General features: G+C 37.5%; 1 protein-coding gene across 1 annotated transcript; it reads left to right on the plus strand.

Annotated features, from left to right (window-relative positions):
• Positions 1-14,742: 14,742 nt before the first annotated feature.
• On the plus strand, positions 14,743-16,983 carry LOC131155492 (cytochrome P450 94A1-like). The gene has a single exon (XM_058108685.1). It carries the CDS (start codon positions 15,081-15,083, stop codon positions 16,839-16,841), a length of 1,761 nt encoding a protein of 586 aa, XP_057964668.1. The 5' UTR covers positions 14,743-15,080; the 3' UTR covers positions 16,842-16,983.
• The last annotated feature ends 5,008 nt before the right edge of the window (positions 16,984-21,991 follow it).

The raw sequence follows: 21,991 nt of genomic DNA on the forward strand, positions 1-21,991 counted from the left end.
TCGACCTGGTAAAAATTGGCGTCTTTTATCTTTATAGCCATGTTACTCTAAAATAACAGAAGAAAAGTCTCCATTATTATTTTTAAGCAATAGTGCCTATAAAGAGGGGCAACTATAGACACCCTAATTTTTACCAGGAGGCTCCCAAGAAGGCTCAGTGTAATGAAACTGACCTTAAGTCCAAGCACTAGTCACTAGAAGCCTCGGTTTGTTTTCAATTGAGTTCTTTTCGGAATTTGAGTCCCATTTATAGTCCTAGGCATTAAAAATAGTTTTCAAGATGCCTCCCTGTCACGCCCCGAAACCAGCAATGGGCCCTAACATGTGATTTAGTAACCTAACATGTCTCTGTATCATAGCTGTCACACTAATAGGTGGTATTTCAAACCCTCGGCAAAATCCGGACCTCTCAACCTATGGTATTATTCCAACTCGGCTCAATATCTCAACCTATGGTATTATTCCAACTTGGCTCAATATCTCAGCCTACAATATTATTCTAACTCGGCATCAATATTTCAACCTACGGTATTATTCCGACTCGGCTCAATATCTCAACCTACGGTATTATTCCAACTCGACATTTTCACAAAACTTGGAACATTTTGAAACTCCTGTTCTTATATATCATTTCATCATTTCAATAAACCATCTCAAGTCAAACTCATTTGGGTAAATCAACAATCATAAACAACCATTGATTCGAAATATAGTTTAACACAAAAAATATGATCATCTCCATACGTTAGTTTTATTCAAATAAACGGTTTTCCAATAGAAATTGAGATGACACCCGAAACCCTATTTTTTCCCAAAATCGTAAACTTGAAAATCTCATAATTTCACCCTATGGAATTTCCCAAATAAGTAACCAAAACATCCGTATCATCGTAAACCACAGTTTTACCAATTCAGATTTCAAAAATAACTGATATAAATAAAATCCCCTTACCTTTCCTTGAAAACCAAAACACAAACTAAATAGCTCCAAAAATGCAGACCGAGTTCCCAAAACCTAAAAACCAAAGAACAATTCTTCACCCTATTTGCTATAGATCTACCGAAGCGAAAACGAAGTTAGACCCTTACCTCGATTTCGGGATAAAGCTCGAAAATCCTCAAAATGAAGATTCGATCCGCTATAATCGTAGAGGTTCTCCTCCTGATCCACGTATTAACATTGGATCATTGACTCGGGTAACAGACGGCCCGAGATCTTAGAGAGAGTTCGGTTCGAGTTTTAGAGAGAGAGAGAGAAAGATAGAGGATTTTTAGTTTCTTAGCAATGAAGCAAACTAAATGATATTTATAGACCCCTTGACCCATTAGCCTCGTCGACGAGCAGAAGAAGGGCATTCGTCGATGACGGAGTTTGCCTTGTCGACGAGCCTAAGATTCCAAAATTCCAAAAATCTTTCCGTATCCTCTCGTTGATGATCCTCTGAATCTCACTGACGAGCCACAAAAAAAGACTTCATTGATGAGAGAAGGAGCCTCATCTACGAGCCCTACTATTTTCTCCTTTTTAATTTCCCTTCCCTTTTCTCATTTATTTAATTTGGATTTCTCAGGTCGGGTTCTTACAACCTCCCCTCCTTTCAAAAATTTCATCCTCAAAATTTGCAATCCCTCGCTCACTAACTCATTAATATACCCAAATGCATACCAAACTCTAGGAAGAGCCGGCGGCCACCCACATAGCTGCCCCGTCCCAAATATATTACATACCCTCACTTATGGCGGAGGAATACCATGGTTATATATGCACTATCTCGGGAGCTCCAAATATCACAAACTTCTCCTAGAGATCAGCCACACATTATTACTCTAATTAACAGAAACATTACATACCTACCTAACCGACTCTAGAACTCTATTCCTTAGAACAAATGTGGATATTTTCGACGTATTTCCGTCTTTAATTCCCAAGAAGCTTCCTCAACTGCATGATTCCGCCATAGCACTTTCACTAACAGTATCTCTTTGGTATGCAACTTTTGAACTTTCTGGTCCAGAATCTGAACTGGCACGCCCTTATATGCCAAAGCATCCCCAATCTCCAATGATTCGTAACTAATCACATGTGACGGATCAGGCACGTACCTCCTCAACATAGATGCGTGGAACACATCATGGATATTAGAAAGCGCTGGGGGTAGTGCAATCCTGTAAGCCACTGGACTCACTCACTCAAGTACCTCGAATGGTCCTATATACCTCGGGCTCAGCTTTCCCTTATTTCCAAACCTCATCACTCCCTTCATCGGAGTGATCCTCAGGAATATCTTACCCCCCCCCCCCACCTCGAATTCCAATTCTCGATGGCGCACATTCGCATAACTATTCTATTAATTTTGAGCTGATTTAATTTTATCCCTGATCAATCTAACTTTCTCATAAGCATGCGGCACGAGTTCAAGTCCCAACATCCTCCGTTCACCCACCTCATCCCAATACAGGGGGGAGCGACATCTTTGACCATACGATGCTTCAAATGGTGCCATATCGATAGTGGCTTGGAAGCTATTATTATAGGCAAACTCCACCAATGATAGGAATCGCATCCAACTATTGCTGAAGTCTAACACGCAAGCCCATAACATATCTTCCAAGATCTGAATCGTCCTCACTGACTGTCTGTCAGTCAAGAGGTGGAACGTTGTACTGAAAGTAAGTTTCATCCCCAGTGCTTCTTGTAAGCTCTTCTAAAATCGAGAAGTGAATCTTGGGTCTTGATTTGAAATAATAGATACTGGTACTCCGTGCATTCTGACTATCTCCTGCACGTATAGGTCTGCTAGCGTACTCAAAGGGTAACTAACCTTCATTGGCACAAAGTGAGCAGATTTAGTCAACCTATCAACGATTACTCAGATTGCATTCTGCCCGTGAAATACTGGTGGTAACCCGGTGACAAAGTCCATGGAGATGTGCTCCCATTTCCACTTTGGAATGCTTAATTGCTGCAACGGCCCTATCGACCTCTAATGTTCAGCCTTTACCTACTGACACGTTAGACATTTCTCCACAAATCCAGCAATCTTCCTTTTTATGCCACTTCTCCAGAAAGATTCGCACAGATCTCGATACATCTTCGTGCTACTCGGATGTACTGTATACAAAAAACGATGCGTTTCCTCTAGAATCGTCCTCTTTATCTCCTCGTCTTTTGAAACACACAACTTGGTTCCAAACTTCAATACACCACCATCAGAGATACTAAAATTTGCAGCCAACCCCTGCTATACTTTATCCACAGTCTCCACTAACTCCACATCATTTGCTTGTGCGGCTTTAATCCTCTCAAACAATGTCGATTGGATCACCAAGCTAGAAATGAAATCCTCGTGATTTTTGTCCACCAATTCTGCGCCAAGACCCTCTAGATCCCTCCTGATATGATGCTGATCGACCACTGTAGATACTGACGCATGCTCTGACTTCCGACTCAACGCATCAGCTACCACGTTAACTTTTTCTAGATGATAGCCAATGGTGCAATCGTAGTCCTTAATTAGTTCTAGCCACCTCCTCTGCCTCATGTTCAACTCCTTCTGCATGAAAAAATATTTGAGTCTTTTGTGGTCCGTGAAGATCTCATATTGTTCACCGTACAAGTATTGTCTCCAAATCTTCAACGCATACACCGCCGCCGCCAACTCCAAGCAATTACTTTCCCTTATTACATCAGAACACATCCTAAACCCTTCATAAAGGCGTCATTGTAAAGCACAAAACCACCATCCCCAGATGGGATGGTTAAAACTGGAGCAGTGACTAGTCGATTTTTCAACTCCTGGAAACTCTGCTTGCACTCTTTAGTCCAATCAAATCTCACATCCTTCCTCATTAATTGTGTCAAAGGGCCAATCAATTTAGAGAATCCCTCCACGAATCGCCAATAGTAACCAGCCAGTCCTAGGAAACTCTAAACATCCTACACGCTCTTCGATTTCACCCAGTCAACCACTGTTTCAATCTTACTTGGATCAACTGAGATACCACATTCCGACATAATATGGCCTAGAAATGCAACCTGGTTCAACAAGAACTCACATTTCTTTAGCTTAGCATACAACTTCTTTTCCCGCAGTATCTGAAGCACCAACCTCAGATGGTTTTCATACTATTTCAAACTCCTAGAATATACCACAATATCATCAATAAATACCACTACGAATTGGCTAGGTATTCATGGAAAACCCTGTTCATTAGGTCCATAAATACTGTCGGAGCATTAGTCAACCCAAATGACATGACCAGAAACTCGTAGTGACCATATCTGGTTTGGAAAGCAGTCTTTGCAACATCCTCAATCTTAACTTTCACTTGATGATACCTTTACCGTAGATCGATCCTCGAAAAGACCTGCATTCCTTACAACTGGTCAAACAAATCATCTATATAAGGCAACGGGTATATGTTATTACTGTTACCTTGTTAATCTCACGGTAATCAATGCATATTCTCATTGACCCATTTTTCTTCTTCACGAACAATACTAAAGCTCCCCAAGGCGAAAAGCTAGGTTTGATAAAGCCTTTATCCAGTAGTTCCTGTAACTGCTCCTTCAACCCTTTAAGTTCTACTGGAGCCATCCAGTATGGAGCTTTAGAAATCGGTGTCTTTCCCGACAGTAATTCAATAGCGAACTCCACCTCACGATTAGGAGGTAAACCAAGTAAGTCTTCTAGGAATACATATGAAAATTCATTAACCACTCAGATATCTTCAAGCTTCAGATCATCCCGAGGTGGTTACTTCATACAAGTTAGGTACCCCAGAGACCCGTCTAAGTGTAATCTTCTTACTTGCATTGCCAACAGAATTTGTGGCGTCAAACGTACACACGATCCTACGAACTCATACTCATGTTCCCGAGGAGGTTTGAACGCCACCACTTTCCTACGATAGTCAATCACAACAAAACTGGAGGATAACCAATCCATCCCTAGTATGACATCAAACCTGGACATATTTTATACTACCAGATTCACCGGTAGCAGCCTTCCGTGAATTACCACTAGGCAATTCCCTAACATCTTTCTACAGATCACCACACTCCCAGACGGTGTAGCCATAGACAACCCCTCATTCATCACTTGGGTTTCAACCCCACAGTTTTACAAAGTTTGTAGATATAAAGGAGTGGGTTGCTCTTGAATCAAATAAGATAATAGCTCTATTTGAAAACAGTAACATGGTTCCTGTCACCACATTGCCAGCGTATTTTGCATCGGCTGGGGTAAGCGAGTACACTCTCGCCTGAGCTGTGTTTCCCTGAAATTTTCCCCAGAGCACCTGATTCTTTCCCTGGATCTGATTTGGTGCAGGCGTATCATCCATTTGCGTACGACAGTCTCGGGACTTGTGGCCCGATTTGCCACAACGATAACAGTCACCCACAAACTATCACACGCGGTACTGATCCCCTTGTGGACCCCAGATTCTACATTTTGGCGATTTCTCGTACTGTAGTTCCTATTCTTCCACTGCCCCTGGCAAGAACCAATCTGATGACCAGAAGGTATGGCCTCTTCTTCTGTTCCTGCACTACCTCATCCTCTTAGAGACTAGCCTCAACCACTGCGGCTTTATCCACAAGAACAGGGAACTCCCAAATTTGCAGCATTCCCACAAACCTATGAATATCCTTCCTCGGACCCTTCTCAAACCTCCGAGTATTCTCGTACTTGTTTGATATTAGACACAGCACAAAAAAAAATAGCTCAATATATCTAGCTGCATATCTCTGCACCGTTAGGGTCCCCTAGGTCAAACTTGAGAATTCGTCTACCTTTGCATCACGGACGGAAGCCAAGAAGTATCTCTCAAAGAATACCTCCTTAAAACGGCCCTATGTACAAGTTGCTATCTTTGGGCTTCAATCTAAAAATAGGATAGGAATAGATTAGCATTCCTCTATCATAACACAATTAACACAATCATTGCAGAATAATCATGTTAACTTCTAAACTCTCAAGTCCAGGTTTGCCCTATTGCACAAACATGAAACCATCCATGGTTTACCGTGGTTTTACTGAAATCGTCATTCCAAGAAAAACATAGAACACCATCAATGAATCCCTATTTAGCTACAAGACAACCCTCGACCTACTATACCCATTCTCTACATTCCTATACTCTAGTATGTTCATATAATCACGCCTAACCAAGTCTACAAGACCAAAAAACCTGGTTAGCTCTGATACCAAGCTGTCACACCCTGAACCCGACAATGGGCCCCAGGGTGTGATTTAATAACCTGTATCATAGTTGTCACGGCCCGAACTTGGTAATGGGCCCTAGGGTGTGATTTAGTAACTTAACATGTCCCTGTATCATACAACCATCCATGATACTATACAAAATGAGGGTTTGACCCTGTAGGGTTCACGTATACCCTATACCCAATCACATACACAACATACGCAGAGGAATTATTCAATCTATTGCATTCAATCCATACCATACTAGATTCTATACAATACTAGAATGAACCACAACATAACCTTGGGTGTCTACATAACCAAAATGACTCCTTGGCCACAATTCAGCACTTACACAAGTACTCATACAATGCTAACCAACGACCACGCTGCTAACTCGCTAGAACGCTAGTTTCGGCTACTCGAAAGACCTGAAATGCATTTGTATTATTGGGGTGAGACACTTCTCAGTAAGGGAGAATTAGGTTATACCAGTGTGTGGGCACATAAGTGTTATTTCAATAGTAAAACATAACATTTCACAATCCCAGTATTTTCACAATAGAGTTCTAATATATCCACAACACAAATCAATCAATATATTTAGTGTCGTCACACTCTTCAGCCTAAGCGGGCCGCATGATACGGTGCCCTTGGTAACCTGACATAGCATAAGCCTCCACAACGTTGAACCGACGCAAATATGGTGACTCACACCATTTAATGATAAATCGGAATAATAGGTGGTATTTCACACCCTCAGCAAAAGCCAGACTTCTCAGCCTACAACATTATTCCTACTTGGCTCATCTCAGCTTACGTATTATTCCGACTCGGCTCAATATCTCAACCTACAGTATTATTCCAACTCGACATCAATATTTCAACCTACGGTATTATTCCGACTCGGCATTTCACAAAACCTGGAACATTTTGGAACTCCTGTTCCTATATCTCATTTCAACATTTTTAATAAACCATCTCAAGCCACACTTATTTGGGTAAATCAATAAGTATAAATGACCACTGATTCGTAATATAGTTTAACACAAAACCAAGGTACGATGATATCCATACATTAGTTTTATTCAAATAAATGGTTTTCCAACAGAAACTGAGATGACACTCGAAACCCCAATTTTTCCAAAAATCGTAAACCAAAAAATCTCGTAATTTCACCCAGTGGAATTTCCCAAATAAGTAACCAAAACACTCGTATCATCGTAAACCATAGTTTTATCGATTCATATTTCAAAAATAACTGATATAAACAAAATTCCCTTACCTTTTCTCGAAAACTGAAACACAAACTAAACGGCTCCAAAAGTGCAAACCGAGTTCCCAAAACCTAAAAACCAAAGAACAATTCTTCACTACAATCCTATTTGCTATAGGTCTACCGAACCGAAAACGAACTTAGACCCTTACCTTGATTTCAAGATAAAACCCAAAAATTCTCAAAACGAAGATCCGATCCGCTATAATTGTAGATGTTCTCCTCCTGATCCACATAGTAACGTTGGATCGTTGATTCAGGTAACAAATGGCCCGAGATCTTAGAGAGAGAGAGAGAGAGAGTCTGGTTCGAGCTCTAGAGAGAGAGAGAGAGAGAGAAAGGATTTTTTGTTTCTTAGCAATGAAGAAAACTAAATGATATTTATAGACCCCTTGACCCTGTCAACCTCGTTGACGAATTGGAGCACTCGTTGACGAGTAGAAGATGGGCATTCATCGACGACGGAGTTGGCCTCATCAATGAGCCTGAGATTTCAAAATTCTAGAAATTTCTCGGTATCCTCTCGTCAACGATCCTCTGAATCTCGCCGACGAACCACACAAGAGACTTTGTCGATGAGAGAAGGATTCTCGTCGACGAGCCCTGCTGTTTTCTCCCTTTTAATTTCCCTTCCCTTTTCTCATTTATGTAATCTGGATTTCTCGGGTCGGGTTCTTACACTCTTGGTATTCTAAGGTCTCATAAAAATTTCTTTAGTTGCAAAGTTAATCCCTTTTCCTAAAGGTTTACAAAATAAACCATGTTTTTCTAAGTCAAGTCCGAAGTCATCTTTAATCCGCCCCTTTAATTTGAGAACTTGTTTTATTTTTTCAAAGTGAGTCTCGGTATGTTGAATCGAGTCCCTATTTTTTAAAACAAAAAAAAAAAATTGTGTCCTTTCTAATTTTAATTTTAATTTTAAAGCTTGATCTTTTTGACTTTGAATTTCAAAATTAAGTTCCCTTTTGTTTAAAAATTGAGTTTTAAATATTTAATTTGTGAAATTGTTTCTTTCAAATTTTTAATTATATTTTTAATTGAGTAGGTCCTTTAACTTCATAAGTGGGTGCTTTAGCCGAAGTCTTAAGGTCATTTTAATTACCAAGTTTCTTAGGGGCAAAACTATCTACTTTTGACATAGGAAATTGTAGTTAGAATATAAAAGTGTGCGAGGTCACATTGTAAGGGAAAAGTAACACTGTCCAAATGAAAAAATACATAGAAATAACATACATTATATGTGAGCAAGTTATAAGTAATCGTTGCACCGACGAGAAACTGGGGGTACATGCAAAACAAAAGCAAACTGGCGCCCAAGAAGGCCTATAAAAGGTCTACAAACACATGCACCAAAAAAGGGACGATCACACACATAGAAGGGGGGGGGGGCAGAGATCTCATTCACTGTTCACGCACGCAGGGCACTATTCATTGCCAATGTTCACACATCACCCAGGCTCCTCTCTCTCTCCACTACTCTCCATTTTCCTTTGCAAGAACCACCTTCCCTCATGGACATCTCTACATCTCCCCCAGAACTTCTGCTCCCTCTTCTCTCCATCTCCCACCACCAACTCTCTCCATTTCTCCCAGGATTCCTTGCATTTTTCTATTCTCCATTCTCGGTTCCTCCGATCAACCTCCCTCACAACTCTAGTCATTTCTCTAGCTATCAACCTCCCTCCTCAACAAAATCCCTGATGAGTCATCCCTCTCCACCACACTAGCATCCGTAAGCCACTACACTAGAACCACCACAATCCTCAAGCTCGCAACTCAGCTCCATCCTCACATCCACTATCCTCGGTCCATCTCCCCGCTGCTCCCCCACTTCATGGCCACACCAAATCAGACCCAACACCTCTACCGCCATCCTCGCCAATCCTCCCTACCAACCCCGAAGCTCCTTTCAAGGTCTCTTGCCCCAGATCTAGCTGCGCCCATCATTCCACTCCACTATCACCATCGCTGACACTCACACGCGGTCATCTCTCTCTCCCTCTCTCACTTTTTCCCATGCCCACTAACTCACACATGTACACACACACACACACACACACACCTGCCCACAGACTATAGCACACAGCACTAACACATACCTGTACACACACCCGTAGACAGACACTGGACTGTTTCTATGGCTATTGTGAGCATCTCTTTTATTGCTGGTTATTTACATGTGCATAGGAAGTAAGCAATTCTTTTTGTTTCTAGTTGATTGGTATGGTCTTGACCAGACTTTAAACAGGTTACCTCCTTTGAACCAATTCTTCTCCAAATCGGGTCCCTTGAACTAGTATGTAACCAGTTTAATTTGTTATTTTTATTATCAATAATTCACAATAAATCCAAAAAATCAATAAAAATATAAAAAAAAAATTCAAAGTTTTTCAAGCCGGTTTTCATTGCTTTCGCATCTTAAAATAATTTTTATGTTACAAATCACAAAAAAAAAAAAAGCTAAAAAATCAAAAAACTCAGGAAAAAAATTCTAAAAATATTTTTAGGACTTTATTTTCATTATTTTTCTTTAATTATCTTTCTGTTATTTTAAAATTTGAAAAAATATTAAAAAATCACAAAATTGCAAAAATTCACAAAAATATGTTTGCACTTAGAAAAATCATAAAAAAAAAACCATAAATATATTTTTGAGGTCCCAAGAAATCGTTTTCATCTCGAATGAGTCCAAAAACCTCTCAATGTTACAAAAAATATATTTTTCCTTACTTAGCAAAATCTTACAAATTTCCAAAAACCTTGGAGCGTTTTTTTATAAAGTATTTTCTCAATTTTTCATCCTGATGATTTAAAAGGGAGGCATGAACTCCTCAGAGCACAATATGCCCTGATTCTAAGGGAATATTTATACTATATTTATTTTGTGCATTTTTTATTTTTCAAGGGGACTAATTTTCTAAGGCTTATTAAATTTATTTTGGAATAATTTTCAATTAATTAGGTACCGTTCATAAGAACGGGCGTGTAGGAGGTCCTAATATCTTCCCCTTGCGTAACCGAACTCTCGAACCCGACTTTGGTAATGCAGACCAATTCTATCCTTAATTAGGTGGTAATCAAGCATTCTAACCACATTTCAAAAGGTTATTGACGACTTCATGTACATTATTTTCCATGAAAATCACATTTTCAAAATCAACACACTTCATTATCATTTTTGAGTTGTCCCAAGTTCGTGTCTAGGAACATCGCGACACTTATAACTCCAAATAAAGAAGATCTGGGGCTAGTTCAATTTTTTAATTTTATTTATTTGGGAGCTAATTTTTTTTTAATAAAAAAGAACACAAGACTAGATTCAAAGATTTTTATTATATTCTATAAAAACTTCATAAAATATTTTGATCATTGGGTTATTTTATCATGCCCTAATTTGACGTGAGTCTTAAATTATTTTTTAATTTTTTTATATAAATATTGAAACCTAAACTATTAGATGAATAATTGCCTAGTCATTTAAATCAAGAGAGATTTTCTATAGCATTAGAAATAAATTGATTATGGAGCCATCTCAAACATGAAAACTCATCAAGAGCAATTGTAAGGTATATATATATATATATATATATATATATATATATATATATATATATATATATATATATATATATATATATATATATTCTAGAATGAATATAGTGAAAAGCTAGTTTTTTTTTTCTTTTATTGAATATTACTCCATTACTATGTCTAAATTAATAATAAAATAGCTTATGATTTTGAATAAATAATTGAGAAACTCAAATCATATATACAAAATAAATAAATAAAATTTGAGATGCATTATACATGAAAATATGGGCACCACTGACCTCGGTCTTGAATTCGCCATTTATTTTTATTAAAATTCATCTAAACACGGGGAATACTAAAATTAATATTAATTCCATAGCATGAAAAAACAAAAAGTTTGAGAAAAAAAAAATAATTATGAGAACATTGGTTTAAATAATTTAGCAAGATAAAAAAATTATATCATTGCAATTAGACTTAAAACACAAGAAATGTTATTTATTTTTTCACCTTTTTCAATAATATTTCTGCTTTCTCATTCTGTAGTAAATATTCAAGATGAACATACATAATTTGTCATTTGAAAACCAACAAAAGATTATATATCTAAATCTTGAATGATTTTCTTACAAAATAAGGGCAAGCAAACAAATATTTAAAAAAAAATTGTGATTGAATGATATGAGTTATTAGAAAAATATGAAAGTATATAATGATTTATAAAGAATGTTTACAGATATATGAAGTGTATTGTATATGTATAACTACATTATATATTCATGTTGTCATACGGCTGCATTTAGTTTATTTTCCTTTACTGAGATGTGTCTCACCCCCGAACTTAATTAATTTTTTAGGAGACCCTGAGAGACCGGCGGGTCGTGGCCGCCGTTGAATGAGTGAGCTTCCCTACTAAAAGGGTAAGCTTTGATTTAGGATCAAAAAAATTTTGTTGTAAGATCCTAAGTCTATTTTGATGTTTTGGAGATTGTATTCAAATACTGTATTTTGAGAATATAGTAGACTCTGGTATTGTGTAATTAATGGTTTGATGGATGTAAATTATTTTCATTGCTGCTTAGGTTTCTGCTGTTTATGTCAGGCTATCCCCGCTACCCACGGGTTCAGGTCGATGTTATTATTATTTATGTTTATTATGTAATAAGTTAAGCAGGTTGTTACAATGACGTACCTAGCTTTCCTAACCGGGTTTAAGTCAGTCTGAGACTATTCCATAGGGTTAGTCTCCCTCTTCAAGCCCACACTTGGAATACAACAAATGATATAAAATTTTTGTACACGGAAATATGCTTCTTCACGAGCAGATATGTACACTAGTATAACTCAAGCAATAATGCGAGCACAAATTATATGTAAATATGCTTAGTGCTTTAATGTGTGCTAAACACTCAAATAAGTATAGATTATCAGTCCAAATCTAGAGTGTATATCAAAGTAAGATTTAAAACACAGTATGTGAGTATCACAAAATCAAATCAAGGTTTCAAATATGCTAGTTAGTTGATTCAACAAACTCAACAAGATATTCTCAATGTACTGAACACAAAGAGTGTTTGAATACAAGTTTTGAAAATGATTTTGCACACAAAAATATAGATTTACGTGTCTTGTAATGACAATGCTAGAACCACAACCTTCTAAGTTTTCCCACACAAAATAATAAAATCGATGGAAGAACTTAAGGCTATACTCTCAAAGTTAAAATCAATCAATAATCAAGCAGATGAGAGAATTTAAGCAAATATAGAATGAAGCACAAGCACTCTAAATACACTCATAACTTTTGGATAATCAAGGAAAATAAAACTTTTGAGTGTATGGGAGTAGTATAGGTTAAAATAAGAATTTGAAATTTTGAGAGAATTTGACCTTAATGATTTTGCTAATCCTTTTCTAATTATTGCAAATAAACATGTATTTATAGGCAAGGAGGATTTTTTTACCGTTAGGGACTAAATGGGAATAATTAAAAAAGTATAAAACATGTTTACAAAAATTAACCCCATTTACCCCTTTAAAATAATCAGTAAAAATGTTTTAACCCGCAGGTTCGGGTGCCCGGCCTGAGGTTTGGGTGCCCAAACAGACTTAGTCACAAAACCATTATTTTATGGTTCAGGTGCCCGAATTGAGGACTGGTTGGCTAAACCAAAGTCAGTAGCATTTTGTTCGTAAGTTTGGGTGCCCAGTTCCAAGTTTGGTTAACCGAACTAGCCAATTCGGTCGTCCGAGCCCATTTTGAACGTGATCGTTTGGGCGCCCAAGTAGTTGAAAAGGAACCTGACACAGGTTCGGGTGCCCGAGGGAGATACGCTCAATATAGGTTCGAGTGCTCGAAACATGAAGTCAACATATTGACTTGTTTGGTCCCCCCAGTCGTTTTCACTCAACCTTTTCAATTTAAGTCCATTTTGGCTAAATTGATTCCTTTGATATAATAAGTGATGTTGGGGACTTTTTGTATATTTGTTTAGGGACCTAAGGACTTTCTATTCTACTGAAAAAATCTAGCGTTGGTCGACCGAAGGGTAATCCCCTAAGGTCTTTCTAATATCTGTATAAGTACCTAAATTCCAACTATGGTCGATTTGAGCATACCTACCTATCATGCATGATTTAAATTATTATAAGCCATAAGAGTGTACAGTCCATAATAATATTATATCCCAGAATGAAGAAAGTGGAAAAGAGATACAAATACAACACATACTTCTTCATTCATCGGCACTAACATCGCACGCCATCATGATATGTCTTTCAGTTCGAGTACGAGCGCAAGGAGAACCTACATACAAAACTTAGTACAACCATCAGTATCAAGAGTATTTGTCATGATCAAAACTAGGTGTGACCTATCAGGTCAACAAAATCAAGGTTGAGATAATAAATTTTTTGGAACACAAATTATATTTGGTTAGTAACATGAAATGACGATAGAAATTCCTATTTCGATTACTTTCCAACATTTGATAATTTGCAATGGCTTCTATAATAGAATTAAAAATAAGTAATTTTTTTTATAAATAGCCCTAATGCACAATTATTTAATTTTTATGATAATCGTTTTTATTTTATAATAGTGATTATTATTATTAGTGTTATTTTATTTTTATGTTGCTATTATTATATTTATTATTTTATAAAATTTTTTATCATTTTTATAATAATAAATATTATTGTTATTTTAATCTTCATTGGTTAATTATTGTCATTCTTATTATTTTTATTTTTATAATAATTATTACCCTTAAAATAATAACAATTATTATTTTTTTCCTTTTATTATTATAATTTTTCTTGCTATAACTATTATTTTTATAGTAATAAATATTATTATTGTACTTATTATTAATTTTTATTATTTTAGTATAATAATAGTTATTATTTTTTGTGTTTTTGTTTTTTATTATTATTCTTATTATTTTTATAACAGTGATTAGTAGTGTAATAATTGTTTTTTATAGTTATTATTATTTATTATTATAATTATTTTTTTTCCTTTTCATATTATTATTGTTCGTGATTTTATTATTATTTTACAATAGTAAATATTATTATTTTAATTATTATTAGTTATTATTATTATTATTATTATTATTATTATTATTATTGTTTTATCATTTTTATAATAATTATTATCATGTAAATAATAATCATTTGTCCTCACTATTATGTTTATAATAACAAATATTGTTGTTATTGGTAATAATAATTAGTATTATTATTTATTGTTGTATTTATAAAATTTTTTATTACAAAATGAATTTAATTTTATGAATGAAATTATATTCCGACCAAAATACGACACCTAAGGGTGCTAGGGCAGTGAACTCGTATTCCAGAAGCACTAAAAATAACTCTCATTCATTAAGTCTTTCTTCTCCCGTAAAACTCACGGCACGTGACAAGCAGTGACGGACCTCACGGTTGTCAAGTTCACGTGGGGTTGACGGACACGGGCAGGAACAGAGGAAAGGTCAAGACAGAAATACGGACACACCGCACTGTCTTCCATTCGTTCTAGACGTCACGATGAATCAATGATCATTGCCCTGGGCGAAATTTTTCTTAGGTGCGCTCGTCAAGCTTCTGCACTTGATGGTGATCAATTCATGAACAGTAGCGTTGACTATTTAGAGCGCATCTTAATTATAAATATCAGCTTTTCCCTGTCCCAATTCCCTTCACAATTACAATTACAATTACGTTCTCTTTTACACATTAGTGTTAAGCATCCAATAGGCCAGAGATCCTCCTCCCTCTGTTCGTCAGCCATGTTTGACCTTCAGCTCTCAACCACCCTCCTCCTCTTTCTTCTACCTCTCATTTCCTTCCTCTTCCTCAACCTCACTGCTTTTCTTAGAAAAAATTCACCTTCTGTGCCCGGTAAGCTTCCCAGATCTTACCCTTTGATTGGTTCCTCTCTTGCACTCTCTGCCAACAAAGACAGGCGAATCCAATGGATTGCGGATATCTTGATGAACTCCCCCTCCTCAACCTTCCTCCTCCAACGCTCCCTCGGCCTTCGCAACATCTTCACCGCAAACCCCTCCAATGTCCAGCACATCCTCAAGACCCATTTCCATCTCTACCAAAAAGGCGGCTTCTTCCGAGACACTCTGCAAGACTTTCTCGGCGACGGCATCTTCAACGCCGACGGCGAGACCTGGAAGTTGCAAAGACAGGTTTCCAGCCATGAATTCAACACCAAGTCGTTGCGTAATTTCATCGAAAACGTGGTGGACGCTGAGCTCTCCGACCGCCTCCTCCCCATCCTATCCGCTGCGGCCAAGAACAAAACTGTCCTCGATTTTCAAGATATCTTTCAAAGATTTGCTTTCGACAATGTTTGTAAGATTGCGTTCGGATATGATCCTGGGTACTTGTCTCCATCTCTTTCCCAAGAAAAATTTGCGCAGGCTTTCGAAGATGCCACCCAAATCAGCAGCGACAGATTCAATTCGATCTTTCCACTTGTGTGGAAACTGAAGAAACTTTTCGATATCGGATCCGAGAAGCAACTCCGAATGGCAATAAATGAAGTGCGCGAATTCGCAAAACAAGTCATCGAAGAAAAGAAACAAGAGTTGAGAGAAAAGTCTTCTCTCGAATCCGTCGATCTTTTGTCTCGGTTTTTGAGTTCGGGACATTCAGATGAAAACTTTGTCACGGAGATAGTCATCAGCTTCACACTGGCGGGTCGGGACACGACCTCTTCGGTTCTAACGTGGTTGTTCTGGCTTATCTTCCGCAGCCCAGAGAAGGAAGAAAAAATTCTCGCAGAGATCAGAGAGAAATCGGAAGCAACAGTTTACGAGGAAGTGAGGGATCTGGTGTACACGCACGCGTCGCTCTGCGAGACCATGAGGCTGTACCCGCCGGTGCCGGCCAGCACGAAGGAAGCGATCGCGGACGACGTGTTGCCGACCGGAGAGGTGGTGAAGAAGGGAACGCGGGTGACATATCATCCATACGCGATGGGGAGGTTGGAGGAGCTGTGGGGGGTGGACTGGGCGGAGTACAAGCCGGAGAGGTGGTTGGAGAGGGACTCAATAGGGGGAAAGTGGAGCTTTGTCGGGAGGGACTCGTACTCCTATGCAGTGTTTCAGGCGGGGCCGAGGATATGTTTGGGGAAGGACATGGCGTTCTTGCAGATGAAGAGGGTGGTGGCGGGGGTTTTGCGGCGGTTTCGGGTGGTGCCGGCGGCTGGAGAAGGCTATGAGCCGGTTTTTATTTCTTACATGACTTCTAAAATGAAAAACGGCTTCCCGGTGAGGATTGAGGAAAGGGCGGACGCTTGAGGCAGATGAGGTCAAATTAATAAAATCAAGTCAGCCCTCAATATATATATATATATATATATATCTGTGTGTGTGTGTGTGTGTGTGGAATTAGTGTGTTCTACTATTTATAATTATAAATTAGGTTCGTTGTGTTTCTTAACCTTTTCTTCTTCTTCTTCCTCTCCTTTCACTATTTATTTCGTAGGGATAGGGGTAAGCACGCGTGAGACTTTTGAATTGAACACCATTTGACATTTCTTAAATTGGACAACCAATACGAATAGGAAGTCAAAAAATTTGAATTATATGGACAAGGAGCAAGAAATTGACACGTCCCTTTGGACATCAATATCAAAGGCATTGTCATACTCAAATTTGAAATTAGACCTTCAACACACCATAACAATGCAATGCTTTCTAATAGTAAGAACATAAGAATACAATGTTATGCAATAGTAAGGGTGTAATCAATTTTTAAAGTAGAAAACTAATACCCTATAGAAAATGAAAAACACTTTTTTTTTTTTAACAAACCAACTAAAAACTATGCAATTTGGTTCACTTTTTTTTATTGCTTTTTAATATTTCAAAGTCATGGTTGTTTAAAAATCCAAAAGGTCAAGGCTAATTAAAATTTTAATTTAATTTATTGTACGATTTAAAAGTTTTGAGAGCCAAAATCAAGTCTCAACTTGTTGGACTAGCATTCGCTCTAACAAATTTGATGGTTGACATTAATGTGAAGCAAGTAAGGAAAATAACTTACCTTAATGTCTCCTTAAGAATTAAAATGAGAGGTCGCCTAATCACTAGGCGAGACAAATGAATTATGTTCAAGTAGCCTTAGGCATGAAAAAGGGAGGTCAGCTAGGTGAAGCGAGTTACCCTTTGTTCAACCTAGGGTGTATTCGACTCGAGTTGAGTTGATACAGTAAAATACTCAAACTTGACTCAACCTCAAAAATGTTAGGATCAAAACTCAATTCAAACTTGATTAATCTCAAAATTTTAAACTCAAACTCGAATCGACTACAAGTTCTTAAAACTCGAGCTCGACTCGATTTAAGTTTGACGTGATTATAAGTTAATGTTGAATACATGTATATGTATATATAATATACATATTATATTAAATATATTTATAAAATATATATTATATGACTTACATAATATAAAAATTAATAAAATTAAAAAGCTTGATTGGGCTCGAAACTCAACTCAAATATTACTACCAAGCTTGAACTTGACTCTTTAAAATACTTGAGTAACTTGAACTTGAGTATGAATCGAGTTGGGTTAATGGACGAGTTGAGTTTCAGCAGCTCGTGAGTAGACTTGACTCTTTTTTATACCTTAACTCAATCATCTAAGAAAATCACAGGTGGCTACCTTGGCCACAAATGTCACTCAGTCATTAGGTGATCATAGAAATTCACCTAATCATCTAGGAGGCTCGTCCAATCATCACGTAACAATGCGGATAAGTATTGGGCAAGTAAGTTAATTATAATAAATTGAACTCTCAATATTTATGAATTGGTCCCAATTTGTGATTAGATTTTAAATGCTTTGTAAATGTCGTCGATCTATTATTAAGATTTATTATTTTGATTTATATTTATAACTGTAGAATTAATGTATTTTTAACTCGAAAAGGGTATAAATGTGCAATGGTTATGGTAAGAAGATCTCTAACTTAACGCAACAAGTTCCAATGCCTTTTATCCCTCTTCTCTCTCTCTCTCTCTCTCTCTCTCTCTCTCTCTCTCTCTCTCTCTCTCTCTCTTCTCCCCTTAGTTTTTTCCATCTCTATCTCTCCTTACCTATTCTAACCTAAGTTGTTTTACCTCCCTCATTTCTCCCTTCTTCTACCATTTCTATGATTTCTACAATTCTTACTATCTGTAACGTTGCACTTTTGATAAGAGTTGATATAACAAATCCATTTACAACCAATACACCATCTAGCCATCTAAATCCACACCATTCCTTAAAAGGTTCTTTATTTTATTTTATTCTTTTATCATAATAGAGTTATAAAAAATTAAAGCAAAATTTCTTATGCTCATAGTATCCAAAGAAGAATTATTAGAAAATTCGTTTCTGTATATGTTTGAAATGGCACGTGAATAAATGTGGGGATAGTGGGACTAGGCTAAGCTTGCAAATTCACACACTTTCACCAACTTTCTACCCGGGTTTCACCTTTAAGGAATATAAAGGAGCACAGTATCGTTAGCCCTCATGGGACATGGTCCTTGGGGGCGCACAAATCACTCCGCTCAGTTTGAACTTTGTTTGGACCCCTATGGGGGAAGATTGAAGTTTCAATCTGGGAACCTTTTGTAAATAGGGATTAGAACCTAACCATACATAATTATCCATAGGAATCCCTTGCTTAGGGCAGAGTCTCAAAGAAACCCTATGAAATCTTTGAACCTACCCGGGGTTAGGACAGTGGCCACATCCTTCTCCACATGTTAATATGTTTGTTGTACATATGTTTAGCAAATGCTTTGTGTTGTGTTGTACGTTATGCATCCACTTAGGCATCTATATCACTTGACCAATATTTCAAAAAGGTCCAATTCATTTATGAAAAAGTCAAAATTTTCTCCCAAAGTACCCTACCAAGGGGAAAATGGATCATTCCCAAGATTAATAACGAATATGACTTTTTCTGGAACTCTGACCAAATGAAATTTTACGTTGCATTACATGCATCCATGTATGAGATTTTTTTCTCCAATGGGCCAGTAATCACATTCCAAATTCTTATAAAATCCGGCCGAATCAAAATTTGGGATTCCAACATTGAGCCCAGCTCTACCCACCCTTACAATACTAGAAGTAAGGCAAGGATTATGGCTGAACAAGTAGAATGCAGGTCATGAGCATGGAACAAGGGCAGGAAGATCTGAGTGAAAAAGTAAGTAAGATCTTGGACCCTCTAATGAGTAAAGGCAAAGTTGTATAAATACAGGACGACAAGGTAGACATAGGTCCCTGTCCGTTCTCCATGGTTCACCCCAGTCCACAGGAAAACATCAACACAACCTCCGATCACCACAGAAGACCCTTACCGAATGTCTCTCCGTTTGTACCCATTGCACTAGTGTTGGGATTTCCAGCAGTTGAAATACCTCTGATTGCGATTACAGAGGTGAGAATAAACAAATTTGAAATCGAGCATAGTTGTGATGTACTCGAAGAGCATCTGAGAGCCATTGAGGGAACTAATGCATTCGGTTCAGTTGATCCGGCGGACCTCTGCTTGGTGCCGAAGATCACTCGGCCGCCAAAATTCAAGAGTGGACGTATACAAATTGTGGATCTTTCTAGCCATTGAACACTCTTGTGCATACTTGAGATTATCATTGAACTGAGTTTAGATTGCACATATACACCACTGAGCTTATCGTTCTTACATGTTTGGTATGCATTGATTATAATGTGTGTAGTGTAGTACATATATGCTTGTGTAAAAAGCGTTTGTCTATACGAAAATTTTCATATTCGTTGTGTTCCAGGTGTGGGCTTGAAGAGGGAGACTAGCCTTGTTGAATAGTCCTGAATTGGCTTAGACCCGATTAGGAAAGTTAGGTGCACTATCCTAGTAAGGTACGATTGTAGGTTGAGGTCAGCCCCGTTAATTAACCTGGTTGTAACCGGTGCCACTTCACCCGTGAAGTGAGCTTATAGTAGAATCCTTGTGCTGGTGAGCTAAGGCAGGGACGTAGGCACAGTTGGCCGAACCCCAATAACATATCGCGTGTGCACTTTACTTTTTCGTAATTTATTTTATGCACGCGTATGTTATTTTATGAATGTTTCGTATGATTTAATTTCTGCATATTATCTGCGCATTTGGGTTTATGTGTATATAGAAATACCCTAAGTTGTGAAATACTACTGTTGGATTAGCTAAATCTAGGAATAAACTTTAAATACCCAATTCACCCCCTCGCTCTCTTGGGAATACACCAAAGTCAATAGACCCTACTGCAAGATATTGTCAAGGAGCCTCATAGAATATCTAGCTTCACATTAGCTCATTGAAATTGATTAGTGTCTTAAAAGCCTAATGATTATATTCTGATCAAATGAAGGGTGGCCATTTTTGGTCGAACAGTTTTCCTGGAAAGAACCAAATAGTTATTTACCACTTGCTAACCCAGTTGAACCTAAGTGTATATGTCAAACCAACTTTTTCTTAGAAGTCAGTGCACCATAAAATTAATCGGGGTTGTATTTTGAGGGTCTGGCAAATCAGGAGAGACAACAATTAGCTGCCAAAGTGATGGCAAGCCATTTTTCTACTACCCAAGAAAAATTGAGAAAATAAAATTCCCTTTGTTATCCCCATTGAGCCTAAAATATTCAATTTCTTGTTTAACCCGTCAAATGATCACACCCCACACTGAGGCAGTTTAAAAAAGTTCAGTCCCAAACGAAGTCCAAATGAAAAATGGAGTTACGATTCTCCCACAAAAGGAAAAGCAAAATATGGCAAAAGAACCAAAAGAGAAAAAGAAGAAAAAAGAAAGAAAGAAGTAAGGGACATACTTCATCTGTGATCTATGACCAATTCACCCCTTGATAAGATTGATAATTTTGAGCCTATTATATCCTTTTTCTTCTTTAATCAATACCCATAACTTGCATTACGGTCCAAACGAAAGTCCTAACCAAATTGGTACACATGGTTGTCTCAAATTATTTGTTAGACTCAATGTTGAGTCTAAACTATGTAATGGCCTGATCCTGAAAAGGTACGTAGGCAGCTTGTTCAAGTGATAAGTTCGGTCAATATCTTGCAAAAGTCTCACCATAAACTGGGGTATAAAATGCCATTTAGGGGAATGGGTTCTTGAGCCTTAGTTCCTTATTCTTATTGAAACCTAAACCCTAAGCCTACATTTCGTCCGGGGTCTTAAAGTTCTCCTTGAGATTGGAATATTGATCAAATTACTTAATAGGACACAAATTTTAATTCAACAAAAAGCTTGAAATAAGCAAGAAAGAATCTCTAGTTGGTGATGCAGTGGAGGAATTATGATTAGGAGGCTGATATAAAAATAAAGAGAAAAAATAAAAAGGAGGGTTTGCTCATTGATGTGATTCCCTAAGCCAGTAGCAAAACTACAAAGTACTGGTAAAGTTGTTTC

This window comes from Malania oleifera, chromosome 5 (assembly GCF_029873635.1).
Source record: "Malania oleifera isolate guangnan ecotype guangnan chromosome 5, ASM2987363v1, whole genome shotgun sequence".
NCBI lineage: Eukaryota > Viridiplantae > Streptophyta > Magnoliopsida > Santalales > Ximeniaceae > Malania > Malania oleifera.